Below are 27977 nucleotides of genomic sequence, written 5' to 3' on the forward strand. Positions count from 1 at the left end.
CCGGCCCAGGAGCCACCGCCAGTCCCCTCTGAGGCCTTCCCCAAACTGCAGCCTCAATTTATGTTCAAGCCATCTGCCGTTACCTACTAGAAATGCTGTCGAACCCAAAATGAGGATGTGGTTCCAGATAGTGAATGTATGTATATAAAGTATTTCATATCACAAGACAGCAAGAAAAAACCAAATTCCTTTCAGCACATAAGCTTTCTTCAGATACACATTTGGGTGTAGCCCTTGTAAAATGTCACTAGGACCTTGTTTGTAGCCGATATACACAGATACCCCGAAGATCTTGCTTTATATCTAAAACCTGTGTGTATTTTATTGTAAGATCTAGATAAAATAGGTGTAGATAAATAATAAATGCATTTGAACTAAAACCCTTAATCAGAAACACAGTGAGCACTCCTCCAGTGGAAGAAGTGTATTGGATGAGGATGGAGTGCTGTGAGTGGAAGAACTATACATTTAGTCATGCAAACTTTTAGTCATGTGAATTACCACATTGCCTGTAATCCCTTTAATTAAAGACTTATAGTCTTTGTTACGACTGGCAATTATGGAGGAATAGATCCATAAATCCAGTGTCACCACTCTGCACTCACAGGGGAAGTTAAAGCAAAGCATTGTTTAAGATCAGCTACATTATCCACAAAGTTAGATTTGACAGCTGCCCTTATTAGACAGAGTAACGGCACTCTGCAGTACAGCCTTAAGCATGAAAGAACTGAAACAGTTCTGTAGGCTTCACTCAGCACATTTCATTGCTCATTTTGCAGGGAAGATATTTTAGTCAGTGACATTTTGATTGTCAGCGTTTGGCAAGTGGTGGGCTGATAATTCACATTGGAAAGCTGACTAATTGGGCACCACGTCCAAAAGACTCGCTGTCACTGGAGGCTGGCCAGAGTTAAGATGATTTCATGCAACTGAAGAGATAATTCACTTGCAAATTTCCCTCGGCAAAGAACGAGATATGCGTGCGAGTTCTCTGGCCTCGATAGTAATCCTGGTCGCAAAGCAGATCTTTGCTGTTTTTTCCTCACATTCTTAGTTTTAGTTCAAATTTCTCATTATTTCAATACTTCCTGGTACCCTCAACACAGACATGAAGTCTGATGGCACTGCTGGGGCAGACAGTTTGAGCTCAATCAAGTAAATCTATGCAAATAAAGAGGAATCATGTCGCCCAACCTTCCTGTCTGCAAAAGGTATGCAAACATGCAAGTCATCTGACCGACCTCTGTTCTATGACAAATTTGCAATATAATGTGTATAAATATTAAATGGCAGCCGTTTTTTAATGACAAGTAAAAATATATATACTCCCTAGCCATTTTTACACATATATAGAACTTTAGTAAACAAGAACAAATGTCTGTTTTTATCCTCAGCTAAGTATAAAATTTAAAAATTTTCATTGATGAGGTTTTCATGAGTAAAGCCTTGATTTATTTATTTATTTTTAAAGTTTTCATGAGCATTCATTTGGAGTAGTTTCTGGTCACCTAAATACTGTGTGTCCTCACTGTCCTTAACTAGTATATGTGCGCCAGATTTCATTGACTAATTGTTAACTATGTGTATTTGGTGCTGGACAGTTTCGAAAATTGGATTTAATGGAGTTCTCTAAGAATCGGGCATATATATACAAGATTTACAAAATCTTGTTTCCATCCAAATAGTTTTAGATACTACTTTGTGCTTTTGCAAAATAATGGCTAGAATAGTAGACAATTTACTAAAAAAGTGTGCCTGTAATTGTATAATTTTCTTTGTGTTGAAAATATCCTGTGTCACAAGCTAAGACCAAACATGGAAATGATAGGAGAGGACTTTATGTAAAATTCTGACGAGCTCTCAGGGGCCATTACAAACCACTTACCATATTTATACTATGAAATATTCAAGCAGCACTTTTCCCAGCAAGCACATAACCATTCTTGAAAGTCAAATGCAACCAAACTAAATGCAACATGTGAACATATGGTCGCTTTGCAGTGGGACAGCAGCCTCGAAGATATGCTTTTAGGTAAAGTCGAGTCAAGCGATGTGCAGTTAAATCACATTTGTATATGTCAAATAGGGGAACTTAAACAAGTTATATTTCAAATCAGATGCAAGCTAAAAACAGGATTTAAATGAGGACTCTGTAAAGCATTGTAGTTGTTTACTAGCCACTCTCCATTTTTGCTGGACTTTGTTTTGAGCAGGCACTCTGGTTGTCTTTTCCTGCCAATACTGGAAAGGATAGAGGTGGATTAATTGTCTCAGTAATTCTAATGGTGCAAGTCTGAAAGCTTCTTTCCTGTATGGGAAATGATATGCTAATGGCCTGCTCTTCCCTCTTCTATAGTCCTGTATCACAGCTGTCTGATGAGAGCATCAGCCTATAAGTGCCTGCTAATGATGGATGCTTTCAGTTTTATCAGCTGCAAGCAACTGGCTTCAGTAGTCCTGGTGAAATTATCCCTTTGCTTTGGCCTGAAAAGATCCATCTGTCTTTGTCTTCAGACATCCAGATAATGAGTTCTGTTAGGCATCTTTTCATGATTTGCAAATTTCTGCTGTTACCGTAATACATGTATTCAAAGCCGATCAATTGACAGTTTAAGCTAAATGAATGGAGCGGTACATTGGTTGAACCTATATTTCAGCAACTGTTAATGTCGAGTTAGGAAGGGCACAGATGACATTAGCTATAGTTGGAGTGATATATTGTTATGGTTAACAACTCTATAGTTCTGAAGTTTTTATTTTCTTTTTTTATTATTCTCATCTGCTCAATCAGTATGTAATAAAGCTTGAATAAGAATGGCAATTCACTTTACTTCCATTGCCCAGTACCAAAATAATTTACAGCTAAATAGCTGGATAGTTCTCTCTTGGGATTGCTGTAAACCAAATGCTAAAAGGAGGCTGAACATTGCACTTGCGTCACAGAATGATTCCCCTGAATATGTAAATAGGTAGTCACCACAGTAATGTTTTCCTTCTTAGGGAGGTGAAGATGGTGCAACATGACTTCTTCACAGCAGCAACTGTAACTGTAAGCTACATGGAAAGATATAAACCAGTAAGACAGAGATTAAAAACAAAAATCTGTGCCGACCCTGAGCACACATCTACAAATGCATGCACTAAAAGCTGGGAAATTCCAGCTATTACAATATGATGACATTTCATATACTCGGGCTCTATACACTTTGACTGATTGTGTTACATCTGCATGCCTTCCTCACTGGCCACTCTATTGGTAGCACCTTACTAGTACTTGGTTGGTCATCACAACTGTCTTAATTCTTCACAGCACCCATTCAACAAGGTATTCCAAGCACTTCCATACTGACATGTTAACATTTTATTCAGTGATGCAAATCTCCTGTTCCAACACATCCCTAAGGGGCTCTATTGGATTTAGATCTGGTGACCAGATCTATATATATATATATATATATATATATATATATATGAATGCTTTCCAGTGTTTCCATTGGTTTTCCATTCATTGTGAGGATATACATATATATTTTTAACCACATTTCCTTATCATATCCGCAGAAGAAGGAAAGGTAGAATTATCACACACATAAAGCGAGTGTGAGTTAAGTCAGGAAGAAGATTTATTTGCTTAAGCACATACAGATATGAAGCAGGTTCCTGTGAAACAGCCTTTCATGAGAGGACGTTGTTGAGGTTATATTACATAACTATCCAATGAATGTTGCAGAGGTCCATATTATTCCATATTTTAATACGATTTATTTTATTTACAGCATCTTTTCAATGTTATTAGTACAATTTTTAGCATTATCCTAAATAACTTCTATATCTTTTATTTCATCTTGGGCATTAAAACTCTGAGCAATGTGCACACATAAGATTAAAACAATGTCTAGCGTCAGTAAGTCCTTAAAAACCTCCTTTCTTAGTTGTGGACGGCTGCATGGTTAACTGCACGAACATTTAGCAATATGCGTCACATGAGAAAGAGTGAAACATGCGCGTCAGTCTGGCACATTGATGAAATTAAAGCTGAGTCTGTGTTGCTGTCACTTGCACACCATGAAAGATGTGTGAATAAACTCTTAGCACATTAGCACAGAGACACATTTGTTTATGATTTAGTCTGTACAGTGGCTGAAATAAATTTTCTATCACAAAGGTTTGTAGTTGTTTTTTTTCTTCCCCCCTTTCTCACCATCTCTTCTCCCCTCTATTTTTCTTTCTCTCCCTCTCTTTCTTTCATTCTTTCTCCCTGTCCTATCCCCCAGTCATGTCTGTCCCATCTGTAACAACCAAAAATTAAATCAAATAAATACATAATTATAATAAAGGTCAATCAAATGGACCAATATGGCAAGGCCATGATGATCCAGTTGGTAAAGTAAATCCGCTTGGCATCTTTCTTGACCTTAAGACAACAACTCTGATGGCTAAAGATCCAAACGGGACAGGCAAAAAAAAAAAGTTTGTAGTTTAACAATTAGCTATAGATTAGCTATAAAGCTAAAGATTTTTGTGTTGTTGCGCCTATTACAGCAAACAAAAGCACAACACATTAGTTTTGACTTTGACTTACTTTTACTTACACGTATTTAATGTTTTGTTGGTTATGTACAATTTAACAGGCAATTAAGGTCAGCAATGTATGATAATATTAATCTAGAGGTCCTCTAAGCACTGTAAGGCAATGCATTTCTTTCAAAATAACCCATCCATCCATCCATCCATCCATCTTCATCCGCTTTGTCCGGGGCCGGGTCGCGGGGGCAGCAGCCTAAGCAAAGAGGCCCAGACCTCCCTCTCCCCAGCCACCTCCTCCAGCTTATCCGGGGGAATACCAAGGCGTTGCCAGGCCAGCCGAGAGATATAATCTCTCCAGCGTGTCCTGGGTCTGCCCGGGGGCCTCCTCCCGGTGGGACATGCCTGGAACACCTCACCCAGGAGGCGCCCAGGGGGCATCCTTGTCAGATGCCCGAACCACCTCAGCTGGCTCCTTTCGATGTGGAGCAGCAGCTGCTCTACTCTGAGCCCCTCCCGGATGGCCGAACTTCTCACCCTATCTCTAAGGGAGAGGCCAGCCACCCTTCGGAGGAAGCTCATTTCTGCCGCTTGTATCCGCGATCTTGTTCTTTCGGTCACTACCCACAGCTCGTGGCCATAGGTGAGGGTAGGGACGTAGATCGACCGGTAAATTGAGAGCTTCGCTTTTACACTCAGCTCCCTCTTCACCACGACGGACCGGTGCAGCGTCCGCATTACTGCAGCTGCAGCCCCAATCCGTCTGTCGATCTCCGGCTCCCTTCTCCCATCACTCGCGAACAAGACCCCGAGATACTTGAACTCCTCCACTTGTGGCAGGAACTCATCCCCGACCCGGAGTGGGCACTCCACCCTTTTCCGGCTGAGAACCATGGCCTCAGATTTGGAGGTGCTGATCCTCATTCCCGCTGCTTCACACTCGGCTGCGAACCGTTCCAGTGCGAGCTGGAGGCCTTCACCCGATGAAGCCAACAGAACCACATCATCTGCAAAAATCAGAGATGAGATTCTGAGGCCACCAAAGCGAAAGCCCTCCACCACTTGGCTGCGCCTAGAAATCCTGTCCATAAAAATTATGAACAGAACCGGAGACAAAGGGCAGCCCTGGCGAAGCCCATCACCCACCGGGAACGAGTCCGACTTATTGCCGGCAATGCGAACCAAGCTCTTGCAACGGTTGTATAGGGATCGAATGGCCCGTAGCAATGGGCCAGACACCCCATATTCCCGCAACACCTCCCACAGGACACCCCGAGGGACACGGTCGAATGCCTTCTCCAAGTCCACAAAACACATGTAGACTGGTTGGGCAAACTCCCATGCACCCTCAAGTATCCTGGAGAGGATAAAGAGCTGGTCCAGTGTTCCGCGACCAGGACGAAAACCGCATTGTTCCTCCTGTATCCGAGGTTCGACTAACGGACGAACTCTCCTTTCCAGCACCCTGGCATAGACTTTCCCAGGGAGGCTGAGGAGTGTGATCCCCCTGTAGTTGGAACACACCCTCCGGTCCCCTTTCTTAAAGGTGGGGACCACCACCCCGGTCTGCCAGTCCACAGGTACTGCCCCTGATCTCCACGCAACATTGCAGAGGCGTGTCAACCAGGACAGCCCTACAACGTCCAGAGCCTTCAGGAACTCGGGGCGGACCTCATCAACACCAGGGGCTCTGCCACCAAGGAGTTGTTTAACTGCCTCAGTGACCTCGCCCCCGGAAATTGGCGGGTCATTCCCCTCATCCCCAGACTCTGCTTCCTCCTCGGAAGACGTGTCAGTGGGATTAAGGAGGTCCTCGAAGTATTCCTTCCACCGCCTGACAATTTTCTCAGTCGACGTCAGCAGCGCTCCGCCAGCACTATACACAGTGCACTATACACTCAAAATAAACCGATTTCCTTATTTTTGGTTATCATATATTTAACTTTTTTTTGTGTACCTTCTTTATTTATTCCATATTACATGGAGCAACTCCATGAATTTCATAAATGTTGCACCTGCACCAGCCAGGAAATTTAATAATCCTCTGAAGTATGTGCTGTATTTCACACAGATATGCTGCAATGACAAAAGTCATTGCAGCTGACAGCCTGGGAAAATATGAGTTTATTATTAATCTGATTTATTAAAATCACTGCAGAAACAACTTTGCTTCAAAGTTATGTGCCTGCTATTTATAAATTGCATGAGCACATATTTTAATTATGATGAATTTGTTTTAGATGAGCACATGGTTTATGAAGGTCATAAGTTTGGCTTCATTTATTAGAATTAAGAAGCCAATGCTGCAATTGCTCAAACCTCCTATGATAAATGAAGGCATTCAAATGCAAAATTAAGCAGTCTTTCCAACATAACGAAAGCCTATTATACCTTTATTTTTTTTATAATCGCAGTTAATTCACACTCATCGCACCAGTAAACAAAGGTTAGTGAGGATTACTATAAATACCAGCTATGAAATCACATAAATGCTATAGTATTACAGGTACATGGTTAGCATACAAATATTTTAATACTTGAGTTTTTGGAGCTTCGGTCGGGTTAAAGTCATTGATAAAAGTTAAGAAAAAGACAGTCATGTACTGCAATAATGTTTGGACAACTTACCCCCCCCCAACAACAACAACAACAAGCAGTTGACACAAAACATTTTAGACTAATGAACTAAGAATGATTTGGTCCTGTGTGATTTAGAGTAACTTTTCCCTCTATGACTAAGCTACACAAGAAACCAGGTTAGAGGAGAAATCAGATTAAAGCAGGAAATTGCGGCATGCAGAGGGGAGAAACTAAAGCTGATAACATCGAATCAAACACACACAGATGTGTTTCCAACACTTGAGAGGACAATATATTGTATCTTATTTTTTGTTGACTTAACCTAACTGCTGCTCATCTCACTGTAACTTTGACCAGAAGTAACTCATTAACCAAAGTCTGAAATTCCTTTCAGACTTAGGTCATACCTTGTGGGAACTTGTAGTTTGTCCCCATAAGGAGGTAAAGTTGCAGATGCACGTTCCCAAAATAATAGTAATACAAGGACACACACAAATACACATATGTGTCTTTCTTAGCTATCACTACAAACTTAAATCTAAATCTAACCTTAGGCTCTAAGACCAACTATTAACCCCCTGATCAACACTTCAAAGTGCAGTGACCTCATATATGTACTCACTCCCAAGATTTAAAACTCAGGCTGGTCCTCACAAACGCAGCTATACAAGTACACATCCCACCTCACACACACAAGAAGGCATGCGTTACAGCGTGTCTGTGCAAACAGCCAATTATCTGAGAGTCTTTTTCTGGTCAACCAATCGGTGATCAGCAGCAGCATCCGCTCTGTTTTTTCTGGTTTCAGGAAGCAAAATTGTGTGCAGCAGAAGAAAACATGAACTCTTGTTCCACCTTGTGGCTGTTTTAAATATCCCCCCAAAAACAAAGATGTTCTTCTTCTTAAAGAGTGGACACGCAACAGATCCTGCTTATACCACGTTGTTTAGTTTCTCAGGTTCTCAGGATTTATTATACTTCATTACGATGCATTAGTTGTAGCTCAATGAACTCAAGTAAACCCTTTCTGAGGTTAAAATAATTATTGTGATCTATATTTTAGAGTATTAGAGTGTTGTCCACATCAATCTTCAATCATAAACAAAAATCCAGCATTAAAACTTTACTAATTAATAGATTACAGAATTATTTTTTCTATCCTTCATAGCTTTTAAAACTGCAGCAGTTGTGTAGATTATTTAGGAAAAGCTGTATTTGCCTGTTTAAAGCTTAGTTTCCTCTCAGATGATATAATAGAATTAAGCTCATGTGGCATACAGTGGAAATGAGGTTATCTGACGTAATGACAGAACCATTTTGGACTTTACTCCCTCTGCTTCAGCGCACTCCACAGGAGAGACGCAAGCGAGGAACCACGTGAGGGAGACATCATTAAGTTACTGCTGTTATTGTTGATGGTGGTGGTGTGGGGGGTGGAAGTGGTTGGGGTTTGTTTACCCCGCCCACCTGTCTGCCGTATAATAACTGCTGTCAGACGGCAGCAGTGGCACAGCAGCAGCCTCCTCAGAGAGGCACAATACAGCTGTTTCATTGAATATGGATGCCAACATTGTTGTTATGGGGATGGAGAGCGTTGGGAAATCAGGTAAAAAACAAACAAACACATTTTCAGTGGAGATGAGAGGTTACACTTACGTCTCTTTTCCACACAGTGAACTAAAGTTTGTGTCTTTTTAGCGCTGACTGTCCGCCTGTTAACTCGGAGATTCATTGGAGAGTATGGAGATATTGGTAAGTGCCCACTCTTTATTTTATTTATTTATTGCTAACTTTGATGCATTGATGCCTTAAACATCTCCTAAACTATCTTTTGTGTCTTGCAGAATCAATCTACAGCCACAGCTTCATAGTAGATGGGAGGGCGGTCACTCTCAATATTTGGGATTCACATTATTCTCAGGTAAGAACTTCAATATGTTGTTACTAATTCTAATTTTTCTATTTAAAAACTCCCGTTTCTTGATATATAGTGTTTAAAAATTTAAAAGAAATCCCAGTCTAAGTAAAAGCAAAGGTATTAGTGCTGGTATAAGGTAAATATATTAAAAGTAAAAGTAGGCTGTTCCTTTTATTCTAATATTATTTTTAAAATTATCTTAAAGTTCGAAGAACATTTTGAATGTGTGAGCTGGTCATGATAGCAATAAATAAAAAACTAAATATCTATAAGCTCGTGTCTGTAAGTCCTAGAAATGGAGTATCACAAAATAAAAATTTAAAATGACTGACTGTCTTGTTTTTGTACAAAAATATAAAATGCTAGGACAAATGTACTTTGTTGCTTTCTGCCTCCAACTGTTGCTTAATATGAACTTCAGTGTGTGGTTTTGCAGGATTTCTCTGCAGACTCGTCACTCTTTGAGAAGAAGGTGCGATGGGCCGATGGCTTTGTTGTGGTCTACAGCATCTGCGACAGGGCCAGTTTCAACACAGTTAGCAGGCTCATTCAGACTATCAAATCCACCAAGGACTGCCTGAGTGCAGACAAAGTACCCATAGTGATTGTGGGTAACAAAAGGGACCTGCACCACAGACGGACAGTGACGAGCGAAGAGGGCCGGCTGCTGGCTCTCAACACAGACTGCCAGTTCTATGAGGTGTCAGCCGCCGAGAACTACCACAGTGTCCTCATGGTCTTTCACGGCCTGGTGGACAGATTGAAGGATGCCAAGCTAACCACGAAGAAGCCTCTAAGGTTGAAGGGCATAGTGAAAAGCATGTCTGCAGTGTTTGCCAGGAGACGGACTGAGTCGTTTTAGTAGAAATGTGACAAAAGAAGAGGAGACTCCATCAGGTGGATATCTGTCAGTGAAACATTACCGCGTGTCGCATGTGTGTTAAAAAAAAACTCTATAAAAAGGTAAAAGCTGTTATGCTTCAGAGAACATGGGCACAAAACAATTTCACAGAGGTTACAGATGCTTTCTGCACTTTAACTGCACTTAAGTTAACATAGTGTCATTCTTCATCCAGCCTCTTGCCATTTAAAATCCAAAAGTGTGCAGCGATGTATGAATTGTGTTTGCAGTGTATGTGTGTTTTACAAGATTTTTTCAGATGTGGCTTCAGATCCAAAGAAATTCTATGCACAAACTAAATGTGCCTTTACTTATTATGTATATGCCAAAGATCATTTCTCATGATTAGAGTGAAAGTTTCTTCTCCCGAAAAAAGTGGCTGAAAAGTGCTAAATCCGTTAATTAATTCTTGGAAGTGACGCGTAATATTTCTATTTATTCAAGTCTAAACACTGTAAACGAACAACTGAATAAAGTGGTTTTTTGTCAAAGTGTTTTATATCTTTATGTTTGGTTGTTTGACTGTAAGTCAGTCCCTGAAATATACTGTTTGTATGAAGTTATAAGAATTTTAAATAAACCATGTGCAGAAAGATTTTCTATTGCGCTTGTTTGTTTTACAGTTATTGATTCCTGCTCACCCCAAAATGAGTGAGGATCCTGTGTGTACTTGAGATCAGCAAAGTCTATTCTGGTGGATACTCGGCTAAAACATTCACACCCATGTCTCAAAACTGTCTCACAACTTAACAGCACATCACACTTCGTGTTATGATTGTTTGAGACCTGGATTGTTGCAGTTATTCAAGAATAGATTTGCAGTTTTTTGTACAGCTTCCACATCCACATGAACACATCGACTTTTAATTTTTGCTTAATCCCACCAGTTCACTTTTCTCACACTGCATTAGCTATACCAAATAATTGACCAAAAGTGTGTATCAAAGCATAGGCTCAACGAGTCACAATCACAGTCAAAATTATGGTCTAATGATGGCCTAAGAAGATATAGGCTGCTTGATATATTTATTCTTGGACCATTATTAGACCACTTAAACCACTGCTACAAGTAGAACAAAGGAAAAGAAGGTTTTTCATAATTTCTGAGGTCTCTCATATATGAAATGGACTGTTATCCAAAAATATTTGTATTTATTTGCAAATGTATTAAATTGACAAATTTGTGAAAGCAATATAATGCAAACACTAATGGGAAATACTACAACTTGAACTTAATAATATCATCCTGGAAGCCTGGATTCATCCCAGACAGGGTGAGAAAGAGGGCATGGGTTTCCTATCCATGTCTTAAGAAATAGACTGTGGATATCTTGATGCTTTATGCCAATACAGGCACAAAAGTATGATAGCTGGACAATTCGTGCAATGAATGGATGCATATACTTTTCAAAACCTTTTGTTGTATATTAAAGTCTGTGATGTAGTGCAAGTAAAATCACCAGCAGTGACAGGGTTGAAGCCTAGAAATGATTCACCTCTATTATTTAACTTAAACATAGCTGACTCATTTCATGTCCCCTTGAAAGAATACTGGCAAAACATCCTTTGCAAATCTATTTAGGACACAGTACATCCAATGCCATTAACTTCGAGCTTATAAAACACATTCAAGTTTTACTTTGACCCATTCCTATAAGCCACAATCTTTACAGATGTCTTCTCAAGATAGGTCTTTGAAAATATTACATGATGTGAAAAATCCTTTGAAAATAGCCCTGATGTTACAAATCACATGCTTCTCTGACTCTTAGAACAAGGAACCTGCCAGTAACCCTTAAGAAGATCGAGCTTACAGATACGTTCAGCTGGCCCCACAGAGTCTGTCATCATTGGGAGAGAAAAGGAATATTTCTTACTTCATAAAAAGCAGGGAGAAGCCCAAATAGATGAAGAATTTATACTAATACCCTGTCTGCGTCTAGTACTTTGCACTTCTATGGAGACTCCCTACAGAAACCCAGCGTGATAGGCTCAGCATCACCTATATCAACACCATGTTCTATTAAATCAGTTTGCCTGGAAACAAGCGTGCGCACCTTCAACTAAGTTCAGCCAGTTGTTTACTCACTGAACCACTGCCCCGATCGAAGCAGACACAAAAATAATCAGGAAGTAAGTGAGAAAGCCTGGGGGCTATCACACACCCGGCAACGTGTCTGACAAAAGCTTGTCCAGAATAACATCCTCATTTGTGCAAGTATGTGGATTCTTTGTCTCTGACACAGAGAAGAAAACTCTTGGCTTCAATCAGATTAAAATGTCCATCAGGTGCATTTCTTTAGGCGCATTTCTTAACCGGGTGTTTAATAGAGTATCGTGAAAAGTGTGCAGATCTAATCTACTCAGATTATGTTGTTGTAGAAACACCCTTCTTCAATTCACACCCATTCGTTTTTTCCATGATAATCTGCAGATTCCACTCTGCAACCAGCAGACCACTTCCCCTGAAGAAATACTCTAATTTGTTTCTAGCCTGCTCCAGTGAACTTGGTCTGACCCTAGAGATTAGGTAGCAGACATATGCATTCTCCTGCGCTCGCCTTTAGCCTCATCTGTCAGGTGCTGGGAAGATGTCCATCTTTGAGGCTATTAAGGGAGCAGCAGAGGAGGGCAAATGGCAGATAGCTGGTGCTGCTCTCCCTACTTTCTGTTCTTGTGTATGAAGAATTTGACAGAAACAAGGCAGAGGTTAACAAACCAAGACTGGAGCAGTCTAGGCCCTGCAGGACCTTGTCACAGTCTCTGACCCCTCAAGGTCTTTACAGCAGGGCTTAGACAGAACAGAAGCCTGACAAAATGTTTCACCTGTGAGAGCAGCTTGCAGCTTTACTCGGGCGGGCTGAAATGATGTGTCTCTTGAGCAATGACACTTAGAGGGAAGTGAAACTTTTACAAAAAGGAGAAAAGTGTAGCTAAAAAGCATGCACTGTGTAACCACTTGTCATGCCATTGACTGAGGAAACAGCTTTGGAATGTTTAAACAGCAACAAGTTCTTTGGATATGTGGCAAACATTTTGCATCCAAGTGTTTTTTGTTCCAAAAAAGCCACCAAAGGGGTTTTGAAGAGCCTTTTAGTGCATTTCATGCACATTACAAAGAGCTGACCATACATCATGAATATGCACTTTGGGTATCGGATTCTTACTAAGTGCTACCTATAATGTCTTACATGTTTTTGGATTAAAATTCGACCAGCATGCAGCTCATGCCACTTGAAGCAGTAGAGTTTCAACAACAGTAAAATCATAAACTGTTCTTATGAATAAAGTGATTTTTTGTTGTTGTTCAGGGTCGTTGTAGTCTTTAGATGTTAGATATTTTGCAGCTGCTCATCAGATCTTTTTCTGCCTTTACATCAACCCGAAAACTTCAAGGCACAAACATGTGAAGGTGCTGAAAGTGTTTCACAGCTTCACTTGATGCTATCACATCAGCTGCAGAAAACACTAATATTATCTGAGCCCATGCAACAGGACAACATGAGGCTACCAGTGCACTGTGTGTGCATTTACAATGCAATTGTCCACGTTAATATATGTCCAAAATTTGTGTTCTTTAGCAGATATATAAATATAGAAAAAAGTACACCATACTTCTAGTAACTCATTTTGCTAACTGAATGCACATGTTCACCTGTGGGGTTTTAGCATTTTATCCAGTATATATAGTTTATTTTTGACTTATTAAAGATTATGCTATTATACTTTTGACTATTGTGACCATTGGCGGTGGCTGTAGCTCAGGTGGCAGAGCAGGTCAGCTACTAATCAGAAGGTCGGTGGTTGCCTCCTAGCTGCATGCCAAATATCCTTGGGCAAGATACTAACCCCATGTTTGCCTACTGGTGGTGGTCAGAGGGCCCGGTGGCGCCAGTGTCCGGCAGCCTCGCCTCTGTCAGTGCGCCCCAGGGCAGCTGTGGCTACGATGTAGCTTGCCATCACCAGTGTGTGAATGTGTGTGTGAATGACTGAATGTAGTGTGAAGTGACTGAGTAAAGCGCTATACAAATGCAGGCCATTTTCTGAACATAAGTAGCCTGATTATATGCTATTTCACTTATGCTGAATTGCGTTTTGTAAATATTTCTGTGCAGAGACTGTCTGAATAGATGAGTTTGAAGCTATTTTTTAAGGATGCCACAGAGTCAAGGGCACAAAGAGTGAGCGGTAAATTGTTCCAAAACTTTGGTGCCAAGGTTTGAAAAACACAATCCCCCCATAGTGTTCAGAGGGATGCATTAGATCACAAGAAGGTTTCAGCTTGGAGAATAGGGGTGGAGTAGTTTGTGACAGATGCTGCAGGTTTAGTTAAATGACTGCCCTTAATTCAATATTTAATATTTAATGTTTAATGTTCCTAAAACTGAATCCTTCATTACCCTCCTTTATTTACTGTTAAAATAGAAGGTGGTCTAAAGCAGTGTTTACGGCCTGCATTAAAAACAGGCTCTGGAACCCAAAACCAGCCACTGACCTTGAACTGATACGACCGCCTTCGCCATGTTGTATTAGAAATTGTGATTCACCTCATAAGGAGGCTCGTGTTTACTCCTCTGTCTTTCAGGTTCAGTGATCACTGCTGGAGATCAAGCTACTGTGGAGAAACTACTTTAGAGTTTGAGGAGATGTACTCTGGGATGTACTTTTTCTACACATCAGTGACGCTGAGCTGATGACTGCGTACCGGTGTCGTGTCTACTTATATAAACGTGGATTGCACAAATCACATCTGTTAATCATATTTTTATCTAGAAGACTCCAGCTGTGATTCTTTATATTATTGTAGAAAAAGGTTTGTCCAGCTGCCCATAAGTTTGGCAGCTAATGGTCTCAGAAATCTCAAAAACTGCTTGGACTCCTGCCTTCTAGCATTTGGTCAAATAGTAGCTAAAGCACTGAACCCTGACTGACTGCTTGAAGTCAAAGTCACACAGCTACCTCTGGAAGTGAGCATACCTCAAAAGTATGTAGAGCATGGTTTAAAATTCCTTTGCAAAAATTGCAGACCCCCCACAAAATAAAATTAAGTGGACAGGATTAGCTGTGTTCGCAGATAATCAGTGTGTCTCTGTCACTGTGACAACAAAGAAAAAGAAACAACAAAATAAAATAAATAAATTGAGCATCTAATCCATACATTTTTATTTTTAACTCCTAGTCACCCTCAGAAATCCAACAAGTGTTTTTATTTTTTTTTCCAGGTTAGCTGGAGGCACATTTTGAAGAGACATACCTGATCAATGCAGTAACACAATGTAATTTTCTTTTGCCTTATTAAAGGCAAGCAGGTCTTATTTCATTACTGGGAAATCGACATGGACTAGGAGGCCAGCAAGTTCAATGATCTGGTAAACAAAGAAATAAAATGTAAGGAGAAGGTGGACCCAGTTGTAAATGTTACAAACCCACACATGAATTCTGTGAGACAGTAATGCATGGAACCATTTGGATTCATTGGAAAGGAGCAAACAGTATCTGGCTGACTGCTTTCACAGAGACAGAGAAGGGTTTAGAGAGGCTTAAACTGCATTTTGATCACGTTTAGTCTACAGTGCTTGGAGGGCTTGGTATTTATATCGGTTTATTCTAGCAATATTCATATTGAAATGGAGATGGGAAAAAATAGGCAGCAATTTAAAAGCCTGATTTAAAGGTGGCTGGAGCCGCGAGAAGCAGAAGTAAACGGTTAGTTTTATAGCAGAAGTTTCCTTTATAATCTGATTGAGCCGCTACTCTATTTATGTGAACTGAAACTTATTAATTCAGCTAATGCTAGCCCAGGATTAATTCTCCTCTCATAGTACCTAAAAAAGTGTATACCAGTATAGGCAAGTGTATGAAATGAGACAATTCTTGGCCATTTTATCTATCTATCTATCTATCTATGAGGAAAATAAAGCATATAAAGCACCACAAGCTTAACGCCCCCCGTTTAGCTTAGAAAAGGTTTCACCTGGACTCTTGTGGTGTTAAAGGCTTTGTAAATGTGAGAATAACTTTTAAATTCCTAATAAAATGTTTGCTCCGGGGGGTCTGGCATGTATGGACTGTAAGACTGAAGTGCTCAATGAGCTTTTTTTTTTTTGTTGTTGTTAAATATTAATTTTTTTTTTTAAGTGTTAACTGTTCAAAAAATGCCAGCTATCCCTTTACTTGTGCCCTTTTGGATTTGCCAAGCTCTCCCACAAAGGTTTAAGGACCTCCTGCAGTGCTGCGCTGCTCGGCACCTTTCCAAATAAGGCCTGGAAGTTTACACACACCAACCATAATTTACCCCCAGCAGTGAAAGCAGAGAGAGCAGTGAAAGCACAGAGTTCAACAGCACTTTGTGCTGTTTCATGTTAGCATTTAGTGGCATTTCTCACTGCAATCTCTGAAATCTAAAACCCAATGCACACAAACATAGTCTTTTACATGTTGTATCGCAGATTTTCAGAGCTTATTTGCTTGTTTTCAAGCTCATTCAAACAGCACAGCAGAGTTTAATTGTGGCACGTGGTAAAGTTGCTGTTTGATGTGTAAAATATGCTCATGAGAATAATGAGAGACAGTTACAGGACCCAATAGCCTCATCTGTCAATTAACTGACACGAACATGGCAGATTTCACCAGCAGGTAGTTTATTAAAGTGACGTCTGCTTCACTCTCTCTATTATCTTATGACACAGAAGCATGATAATGCATGATATCAAATTCAGTACAGGACTGTCCTGCAGCTCATAAAATGGCTCTTAGTTTGATTGAAAACATTTTAATCTGCGTGATTCTACAGCTCAAGAATATATTTGCTCATTTGAGCCTTTATTAACCTCATACTACACAAAGGCTATTCATGTCTGGAGGACAGGGCTGATAACGCTTTGATCTAATATAAGATGGGTGATTAAGTTGAGAAAATGTTTCCTCTCACATGAGAGGTTCACGTGGAAAGGAAATGAGAGAGATTTTCACACGTGAGCCAGTAAATGAAATCAGGCATGGGGTGTGAGTGACTCATTGCAGCATAATGGGTGGTGGAAGGTTGACTAGACAACGCCTGTGGCACACCATGCCTGCTGTAACTACCCATAAGTGGTCTTCCACTGAGGCTCAGACAAAACATATTCTGACCTCTCCATCACGACATTCCTTAAATTGAAAATTAATGAAAAAGATCGAACACAGCAGCTCACCAGAGAGGATGTATGAAGGCTGAAATAACACTGATGCTGTTTTGGCCCTTTTTTCTCTCTCTTGTTGGAGTTTATAAAAGCACACTTGTGCTGTAAACGCCCCTCCCTGAGCCTGGCTCTGCTGGAAGTTTCTTCCTGTTAAAAGGGAGTTTTTTCTTCCCGCTGTTGCCAAAGTGCTGTATAAATAAAGTTACATTGAAGAATATGCCTACTTTTTTATTTTTGCTACAATTAGAGAACATAGTAAATGTACATCATTGGCTTAGGTTAGATTCCGGGGTGACCCTTCTCACCCTGGACACAGTCTGTTTGACCTGCTCCCCTCAGGCAGGAGGCTCCGGTCCATTCAGACCAGAACCTCTCGCCATAAGAACAGTTTCTTCTCCTCTGCTGCTGGACTCATGAACAATAACCATATGACTGTTCGCACCACAAACACATGACCCTACGCTGTGTTCACTGCATCATTCCATTTTTGCACTGATCACCACCTGCATTCATGTATATATCTACCTTCTTAGCACTTTTAATTTTAATTTTTAAGTTTATTTAAGACTGACAGTACGTTTTGCACTAAGTACCGCAGCAATTTCCCAATGTTGTAAACCTGCTCAACATTTGGCAATAAAACCCTTTCTGATTCTGATTCTGATTTAGAACACTAAAAAACATATTAAATTAATAATACAGAAGTGTCTAAAATTCATGTTTGTCTTAATGACAATGCCAGAAATTGTTATCACTCAGATCTTAGCTAATCGGTCAGTGGCTGGATTTGATTTGACTTGACCGGCATCAACATCAAGTCAAGTCACTTTTATTATTATAGCACATTTAGGAACAGAATCACCCTTTAAACTAACAAGCATGGAGAAAACAGGAGGATACAGATCCAAGAGCCCCGGAGAGCTCTCAGGCACAAGTATTAACGGTACTATACAAGTATACAAAAACGTATGTAATACGTATTGTAAAGGGAAAGCATGAAAACCACATAAACATGATAATGTATCTAAAAAATACTAGAAGCTGCCGGCGCTGCCTCTCAGCCTTCTAGTAGATACACCTATGGTGTCAGTTTCAGAATCCTACATCGCCTCACTCTCATTTTATCACATTCACAAGATTTTCAGAAAACTTTGAAGTTGACCTTGAGGTCAAGGTCACTAAGATTTAAACTTGTTAAGGATTTTTAGTTCTCATTCTCAAGTTATTGCTCTCACAGACTTGCACAAACTACCGCCCGCTGGTCACAGTATGTTAACGACAATACCCCATCAGTGTTTTATGGCGTGGGCTAAAAACAATCTTAAAATGAAATGATGCAACACAAAGCTCAATGAAAGTAAAACAAACATAACTGGATGACTTATAAGTAAATAAATCAGTATATCAAATAAAGAAGGTCCTGGGTGCGACCCTACTGGCTGGTTACCTTGCGTGCATATGCATCTGGCTTTCCTCTGTATCCTCTTGTTTTCTCCCACAGTGGAGAGACCTGCTTGTTAGTTTAAAGGGTGATTCTAAATTGAATGTCAGTGTGATGTGAATTGTTATCTGTGTCTCTAAGTAAGTCCTGTGATGAACTGGCAGCTTAACCATGGTATACCCTGCCTCTCACTCAGCGTGAACTGGATAAGCTCTTCTAAATGCAGAAGTAAAAAAAAAAAAGATGTGACATAAAATATGTGAAGCGATGGACTGAAATGACAGCTAGGGGTTGTAGGTGGGCCTTAAAATCTTATTAAATATTAGTGGTGGGACAGAAGACTATTTTAGAGTCTTAGGGTATCAGAAGTGAAAGGCTGTTTGCCTTTTAGGGTGAGAGTTCAGGACTGAAAGCAAGACTTAAGTGAGCCTGAGGTTAAATATGGAGCCGAGAACAACACAACAGACTCTCAGTGATGGAGAGGTTGCCGCTCAGTGTGCAGAGCTGGTTGCATCTCTGCATCTTTGCTGACATGACAATGAACCCCAAACTGCTCCATATGATTGAGCCATTAAATGAGTGAGTGTACATGAGAAGCAAATAATTAGAATTTGGCTAATGATTAGCAACAGGAATACATGACATTTCTGTTATTACACAGATTTACATGAACATATTAGATTGATTTTATATAACTTTATGAGAACATTCAAACATTTTTTGTCTGAGTCACTGACAGTTACATTTTATCCGTGCAGTAAAACTGCATTACATCATCCTCACTAAATTCATCTGGAGAAAAAGAATCCACTTCACTAAAAGTAGCTTTGACCTTATATGTCTGAGAACATACTTTAAACTATTACAAACATTACTTAACTTGATTTTTGCCTTTTAACACAGGCTTTACTCAAACAGTTTTACCAATGTCTGCTTAACATAGAGTACGGCATACTTCACACAGCATGTCTGCTCACAGTATGCATGCAGACTTTAACAGCGTTGACTAACTGCCAAGATGACTTTACTGCAGGGGTCTGATGTTGTGTAACGGCTCTTTTGTGTGTGATATTCATCCTCTGACCTATGCTACAAACGTGGGCTCGGCAGAGAGTGTGTGCTGAATGTGAAGAATGCTGTTGATTATGTTTTCAGAGAGCTAAATCCGGGGTCACACAGCAAGACTGCTGGGTCAAATATTATCTAGAACTTGAGCTGCTGATGGAGAACTAATAGTAGAATACGTATTTGCATAGAAAATTAGTTTTGTATTCTTTGTTTTCTGTTGTTCTTCATGCCCGGCAGCGATTGAATTAATCACTATAGGACAGTAAAGATAATTGAGCTGATATGCTGCACGCCTGCAGGCTGGAGGAAAACAAACAGTCCCAATGCACACACACACGCAAAGGTTGGAGAAGACTATGCAAACTCCAGTAAACGCCACTGCTATACACTAATTAGAGTCCTTCTTGTCTTGTGCTAATAGCATACTTCAATGTGAAAAACATTTGAAAAGCATCACTCAAAGCCGATGGTGGTTGACAAAATTAAGCGCCCTCGACACTGAATTTCTCAAGAAGATTCGATAAATTTCAGAAGACATCAAGGAGCAATTTTCTGAGCAAATTATGAGCAAACAGCAATCAGAAATGTCAAAAGCAGGAAATGGTCTAACACATCAGTGAAACAGCAGAATCCTCTGTGTCAGGAGAAATTATTGACTCATTAGTCATTTTGAAGTAGAGTTGACCTGAAAGAAGTTGGACAACTCCTGAAAAAAGTTAACAAGCTTTTTTCCATTATATCACAAAGCTGTATACTATTGATGTCATTTGGACTATTATGTTATCGGTGCTTCGGGAGTATGGGGTGTCTGGCCCATTACTACAAGCCATTTGATCCTTATCTGGGTGTTTGACTCTGCCAGGGCTGCACTGTGTCACTGATTATATTCATAATTTTTATGGACAGAACTTCTAGGTGTAGCCAAGAGGCAGAAGGTTTTCACTCCAGCAGTCTCAGAATCTCATCTCTGCTTTTGGCTGATGGTCATCAGGTGGTGACCTCCAAGTCTGAGGCCATGGTCCTCACACAGAAAAGGGTGGAGTGGCCACTCAGGGTCACGGACAAGTAGCTGCTCCAAGTGGAGGAGTTTAAATATCTCAGGCTCTTGTTCACGAGTGAGGGGAGAAATGAGCGGAAGATCAACAGACAGGACTGATGCTACAGCTGCAGTGATGCGGACGCTGTACCAGTCTGTTGTGGTGAAGGGAGAGCTGGGCGCAAAAGCAAAGCTTTCAATTTACCATTTGATCTACGTCCCCACCCTCACCTATGGTCATGAGGTTTGAGTGGTGATTGAAAGAATGAGATGGCGGATACAAGCAGCGAAAATTAGCTTTCTCCGAAGGATGGCTGGCCTTTAACTTGGACATAGGGCGAGGAGTTGAGCCGTCCGAGAGGGGCTCAGAGTATAGTCATTACACCACCACATCAAAAGGAGCCAGTTGAGGTGGTTTGGAAATCTCACAAGGATGTCTCTTGAGCGCGTCCTGGGTGAGGTGTTACAGCCAAGTCCCACTGGGAGGAGACCGCAGGGCAGGCCCAGGACACGCTGGAGGAGGTGGCTGGGAAGGAGGTGTAGACTGCTCTACTTAGGCTGTTGCCCACGTGACAGACTGGTGACCTGTCCAGGTGTAGCCTGCCTCACCCTCTATGGCAGCTGGGATAGGCTCCAGGCTCCAAATTTTTTATTATTACAGTCAAAATGCAGCTATGTCAGTTCTAAGACTAAACGTTCCAAATTGAAACCAGAAATTATTAACATATCTGGGGTATAAGCCAATTTTCAGATGGCCACTCTCTCTAAACTAGTCATCCAATTTTTATGAAATTGGGCCGAGGTGAACAGAAACTGTATCAAGTATGAACATCCCACCTAGATATGACATCATAACCTGGTCTTGCAGACTGGGTTCTAAAAATGAATAATTCAGCTGAGTTTTTAGTTTTACTTTTGTTTATGTGAACTGAGCTTGAATATCCCAATATGTGTTAAATTAAGTCTGCTCTATATAGAACTTTTTAATATTTTTACACAATGAAAAAAGGTGAAACATGAAGAAACCGGAGCTTAGAATGTATGATTAAAACTCATCCACACAATGTTCAGCAGTGATAAATGACAAATGTCTTTTCTTTCTTATCAAAAGAAAAGAAAGGTCAACTTAACTGACATATTGGGATTCAGTGCATCAAACTCCAAAAGAAATACCAGATTTTATTGCTGAAGCAGATGACTTCAGAAAAAATGCTCACATAGCATTAACATACATAAATATTCATGACAGTAAAGATTAAATACTAAAAACTGAGGGAGTTATAAACACACTGTGGGGTTAGTCCAAAGCAAAGTTTATGTTAACAGAACAAATGTATTAATATTTATTAAAAACCAGCTCAGAGCAGCAAAAAACTGCAGCATTAACTCGTGTCTTACAGCCGCGACAACAAGTTGTATTACAAGACGTTTTTAAAGGTATCATTTCATCTGCACAGACGCATTATGTTTTTATGAGTTCTAGTGAACTACGGGAGGTATGAACAGGTGTGTCAGTATCACACAAACTAATTTCTAAAAATAACCACAGGAGGGCAGCTGAGTCCAAGAAACAGTCTGATCAGCTCCATTCAGTTGTGCTTTGTGCTGTTGCCTGCATGTATGGCTGTTACTTTTTTTTCTCCTCAAAAAAACACTTAATCTAGTTTATTAATATTTACACAATCTCAAAATATCCACATTTTTTTCATAACCACCATCAGTCAGCAAACGATAGCAGCACATTTACTTTGTTTACGGTTGCATTGTTTGTCTAAAAAAGGATTAGTGACAACACAGGTTGCGTTTAAATTTGCACCCATCTGAATTTGGGGGTTCATGCTGAACAGATTAATCTGTGTGTGGCTCACTTCCCAAATTGTCGTCGCAGCAGTCCAGAGCCAGCGTGCCACGTACGGTGAAGAATGCTGGCCCGCTGACAGCGATGAGCGGTGGAGAGTCATTGTGAAGAGAATTTGCACTGGATTGTTACGCTTCCACGTTTTCATGCACATAATCTGAGTTAGCAGTTTAGGCTTAATGGCAAAGATCACTTCCAACGTAAGTAGAATGGCATTCATGCAGTGGGTCATAGAGTAAAGGTGTTCAGTTCTGCTTAGTCACGCTTCCCATTGACATTTTTAGCCAGAAGCAAATTGGCATTTAGTTTTATCCCTGAACTGCAAGTCGAATAAGTGCGCTCAAAGGTCGGGTGGCCTGCTGAGGAAGCCAGACTGACTTAACAGCAGATACTGACTTTGGCACTAATCACTTAGTGAGTATTAACGAGCATTTTGCTTGTCAGACATTATCTTTACCTGGTCAATAGTTTATGACACATAGGCCTCACTTCCATTGTGCCATGATAACAATTCTACACCAAATAATAGATACTAGCAAATCTTTTTCTCAGTCCCAGTCATCTCACAACCCTGAAATTACTATTTCTGTAATTATTAAAGTGACAAGTAAAGAAGAAAAGAAGAAGAGTGTAAAGACAGAGTAAAAGTAAGTAAAAGGAGACTCTTAGTGATATAAACCTAAAAGCACTGGAGAGCAATGGGTCTAAATTCAGAAAATCGATGGAGCTATTTGGCGGTAGCAGAGAAAGAGGGGCTGATCTGAAGATATCCATCAGCAAAGGGTGAACAGATAAAGTTAAATAACTATCTTTAGCTGTGTGTTAGAGCCATTTGCAGTTAAAAAGAAAAAGCTACATCTGCTGAGGAAATTAAGGCCCTTTGGAGTGGGCAGCTGCATTAAAACCTTTTGCTTTTGCAGTGGCTCACATAAAGTGATCAAGTGGTAGCTGGATTCAGGTGTTTTTAGTTTCATTTATGATCATTTTAGCACTGGATGATGCAGAAGATGCTACAGGTATTAGAAAACTTCTGCTTTTCATCCAAAAGCAGAAATTCAGCTTTAAATCTATGAACTTCACAGGGTAACAGCATTAAAATTAGTCGTTTGTCAGAGTATTCTCAAATGAGTACAGTCAGAGAGGAAACCATGGGAACCTGCAACTATACAGTTTGTAGGAAAAATAGCTTTATTTACTCTAAAATTCATTAAATTATTTGGACCACCAATGATCAATCACCAATGTGTTTTAAGGTGGTAAAAAAATGTCAGAGTAATTCTGCTTTAAAAAACTTTAAAAAAGAACAAAAAGAAGAACATTTCTGGTTAGGTTTAGACACAAAAACAACTCTTCATGATTTAGTAAAAGATTGAAATGAGCACCCTGAAAGAATGCTTGTTCTTGCGTTTCTATACAGAGAGCCTGATTATCACCTATGAATGCCATCCTGTGTGAAACTGGGTGCAATTTACCTAGCGTGTGCACAAACAAATACAAGTAGAAGGAAGCTAAATGGGTAGAATTATGGCTTACACCTGTTTCTAGACAAAACAGCGCAGATTCTATGTTAGTTTCTGCAATTTGAGCATTGATTATACGGCTGAATCTACATGAAACAATACTAACATCCTCTATTTTTTTCTTAATGCTAGCTTTATGCCTGTGCATGTCAATTGGTTTATTATGGAGCTGGGAAAGGGAATTCTCCATCATCCGCACCTGTTTTCAAACAATAAAGATGTTAAACATTCAAGAGGAACTTAACGGTGACTGCAAACATCATTATGCATGAAATTGAGATGGCTTGTGTGGCTGCTGCATTCATATTTACCTGAAGGTATTTTACTACAAATGAAATCCTATGAAAATTTTAAACGTTGGGCTGTTTTTATTGTCTCTGTTATATTAAAAATATAATAAAAAGAAACAAGATTGGTCACATTTTTTGAAAACATATTTTTGAAACATTTGGCTGACTCATGAGCAAACCCCAGGAAAAAGGTAATAGTGTCATGGTCCTGCGACCATGACTCAGTGACTTTGTGTTTGTGTTCTTTATTGTTATTATTCTCTTTATTATTCATGGGCTGTTTTGGGATGGTTTGTGTTTTGGGATTTTAGGTACTGGGTTCTGAGCTTGTGCTCCCTCTATTGGTCCCTGGTGTCAGTGTTCCCCTGTCTCGTCAGGTTAACCAGGTCCAGCTGTGTCTCCCACCTGTGTGTGATTTCCCAGTGTCTCTCTGTGTACTTATAGTGTGTGTTTTTCTCTGCTCCTTGTCGCGTCGTCTGTGTTCATACCCTGTGAAATCCTCTGCGTGCTCTCCCTGCTGTTCTCCCTTCATGTTCAGGTTTGCCACTCCTTTGTGTAGTTTCTCCCAGTTTAGTTTGTCCTTAGTTCAGTTTTGCCATCTCCACTTTATGTTTGGTATTGTCAATAAATCACCCTTCACGTCTGAAATAGTGCTGCGTTTGAGTCCTCCTTCCACTCTTCACACGGCCGCTGACCCGGACCGTGACAAATAGTTCTCTTATTTAGAAATTCTTCTGCTTTTCCCAACATGTTTTTGAATTTAAATGACAGACACTGTAATTTCACACATTAGATTTAGCACTCTACTTCATTTACTAAAGGCAAGCCCTTAAACACTCTCTTGAGCTGAGCAGCCAAACCAGACTGTTGTTTTTATATATGAAAATAATCAAATGCAGTGGGACACCATCACTGTCATGCATGGTTTTGCTATATATGAGATTTTTGTTGTGCCTAGAACTCTGATAGGACGCAAACCAGTGCAATAAGTACAGCCATGAAATTTCCTCAGAACAAAATATTCCACATTCAAATGCTAGTGGTGTAACAAAAGTGGAAGCGACTGGCAATTCATCCAGGAAGTGGTAGACCACATAAAAAATGCAGAGCGGGGTCAGCAGATGCTGAGGCTCATAATGCGCAGAGGTCGCCAACTTCCTAGTCGATTGCCACAGCCCTCCAAACGTCAGGTGGCTTTAAGAATACCTCAAGAGCACTGTGTAGAGAGCTTTATGGAATGGGTTTCGATGGCTGAGCAGCTGCATCCAAGCCTTACATCACCAAGTACAATGCAAATCATCACATGCAGTGGTGTAAAGCACGCCCCCACTGGACTCAAGAGCAGTGGAGATGTGTTCCCTGGAGTGACGAATCACACGTTTCTGTCTGGCAATCTAATGAATGAGTCTGGGTTTGTTGGTTGCCAGGGGAACAGTATTTGTCTGATTGCACTGTGCTGAGTGTAAAGTTTGGTGGAGTGGAGATTATAGTGTGGGGTTGTTTTTTATTAGGAGTTGGGTTCAGCCCCTTAATTCCAGTTAAAGGAATTCTCACTGTTTCAGCATACCAAGATATTTTGGAACTTTGTGTGGAACAGTTTGGGGATGACCCCTTGCTCTTCCAACATGACTGTTCACCAATGCACAAAACAAGGTCCATAAAGATATGGACGAGCTAGTTTGGTGCGGAATAACTTGACTGGCCTGCACAGATTCCTGAACTGAACACGACAGAACACCTTTGGGATGAATTAGAGTGGAGACTGTGAGCCAGGCCATCTTGTCCAACATCAGTGTCTGACCTCACAAATGTGATTCTGGAAGAATGGCAAAATTCCCATAAACACACTTCGAAATCTTGTGGAAAGATTTCCTAGAAGAATTGAAGCTGTTATAGTTATATTTATATTAAAGCCTATGGATTAAGAATGAGGTGTCACTTAAATTCATACATGTGTGAAGACAGATGAGCAAACAGTTTAATGTATGTGTTCCACAGGTCCTTTCTGTGACAATCCAAGACCTCTAATAAATTCGGATACTAAAGTTAAACTTGCTTCTGCTGAATGATATACCTGTAGTTAAACTGGAACTGACCCACTGAGATAGTCAGACAGCAAAATGCACTTGTAAGGCTTCGATGTCCTAATTAAGTGGGCAATGGTGTATCACGTGCTTTTCTCAGCCTGTAGAGCTGGATAAGGATTTATTAAATCTGACACAAGCTCAAAAAGATAAACTACAGTGGAGCTTTGCCAGTTCACTTGAACTACAGCAAACAGGGAAGCCCAAACATTGACATACACTTCTGGGCTGAAAGAGCAAGTGGAAAAAGGATCATTATCAACACTGACTGTATGACAGCCTGAACAGGGACTTGAAGCCCAGACCCTCAGATTAAAAGGCTGATGCCCTACCAGCTGAGCTACTCAGGCCCAGAAAGCTTGCTGGCACTAAATAAAATCCTCAGTAAAATCCGATGTCTGTGAGACTGCACAGAAAGATTAGTTTAGCTTTTCTGTTACAAAAGGGATCTTAGTTCTCTTGGTTTTCTGGCAAATGAGTGCTGATGATGTTATGAACCTTCCATCTCAACACCACAACTAGCGTATGAGTAAAAAGTAATTATTTCATAGCTAGTTAGCAAGACAAGTAGCCTTTATTTAATTTATTAAGGGTTTTTTTTTTCTAGAAAATCAGAGGCACACAATGAGTTTCCACAGTCAACAGTGCAAGAGGTCGAGCTGTGATTATCTTCCGCCGATGATAGTGTTGTTTTCTGCAAATTAAAGTGTGTGCACTGGAAAAGGGTTGGAAAAAATAGTGAGGTTAGTAAACCTGCCAGGGGAAACTCGAGGATCAGAACAATGCTGTTTTTGGAAAAATAAAAATGGATACTGGGGATAGTCAGCACATATATTCTGGTGAGGACTCGGCAGGTGAGACCAAAGAGAGATATTAATGCCTGATCAAGAATGTTTTTAACCACAGGGATGATCTAATCTCTCTGCTCAAGACAAAAACATATAGGTTTGCTCTGTCTTGGTGGGAATCTTTTTTGTATATCAATAAATTACGTACAAGCACAGGTACCAACCTACTTTCAGCATAAGCTAGTATCAGTGACCTTTAGATCTTCATCTAACCTTCTCCCAAATGAGCTCAGCATGAGCCTCAATGTTGTATTAATCGGTCACGTACATCTCTGGTCAAACTGCACTACAGCTGACCCACTGAGATAGTGAAGTGTACTTTTAGGCTTTTAATTTTACATTGAAGACAGCCAAGTGATGAACTTTCATGGTAAAACAGACAATCAATTAAGGTGTTGTGGGAGTGTTCCCAGTCAGGGAACCAGACCTCTGACTTGGTTTGATTGAAAATTTAATTTAAAGTTCCTCATTTCCACTCTTCTACCCAGTGTTTAATCTTGCATTAGGTGTTCATACTCATATAGTTTAAATACAACTTTTTGGTTACCCAAAACAAACAAATGAATAAATAAATACATAAAAATAAAGTCCGGACAGAAGAGCTACTGAATTTGTGTCACAGGCCGAGTCTCTGACCCAGCTGTTTTGAGTTATTTGGCATCTTTGATTCTTTTTTGTTTGTAATTTAGGTCTGTCAGGCTTCTGTTGTCATTTGTATGCCTCATGTT

At 40.2% G+C, this 27977-nt stretch overlaps 1 protein-coding gene across 1 annotated transcript; it reads left to right on the top strand.

Annotated features, from left to right (window-relative positions):
• Positions 1 to 8570: 8570 nt before the first annotated feature.
• Positions 8571 to 10463, top strand: LOC146569660 (ras-related and estrogen-regulated growth inhibitor-like protein A). The gene is made up of 4 exons (XM_085281093.1): positions 8571 to 8710; positions 8803 to 8856; positions 8949 to 9025; positions 9459 to 10463. Exons 1-4 carry the CDS (start codon positions 8662 to 8664, stop codon positions 9882 to 9884), a joined length of 606 nt encoding a protein of 201 aa, XP_085137219.1. The 5' UTR covers positions 8571 to 8661; the 3' UTR covers positions 9885 to 10463.
• Positions 10464 to 27977: the final 17514 nt, after the last annotated feature.

This window comes from Mchenga conophoros, linkage group LG7 (genome assembly GCF_057382185.1).
Source record: "Mchenga conophoros isolate Kocher_MC1m ecotype Shallow Benthic linkage group LG7, M_conophoros_male_GT1.1, whole genome shotgun sequence".
In the NCBI taxonomy this organism is placed as follows: domain Eukaryota; kingdom Metazoa; phylum Chordata; class Actinopteri; order Cichliformes; family Cichlidae; genus Mchenga; species Mchenga conophoros.

What these genes read in the sequence shown, in the direction of transcription:
- LOC146569660 (XM_085281093.1), top strand. Translation starts at nt 8,662, where the DNA reads ATGGATGCCAACATTGTTGTTATGGGGATGGAGAGCGTTGGGAAATCA. An exon ending in TGGAGAGTATGGAGATATTG is followed by an intron (nt 8,857 to 8,948) that starts GTAAGTGCCCAC and finishes TGTGTCTTGCAG; the next exon opens with AATCAATCTACAGCCACAGC. An exon ending in GGGATTCACATTATTCTCAG is followed by an intron (nt 9,026 to 9,458) that starts GTAAGAACTTCA and finishes GTGGTTTTGCAG; the next exon opens with GATTTCTCTGCAGACTCGTC.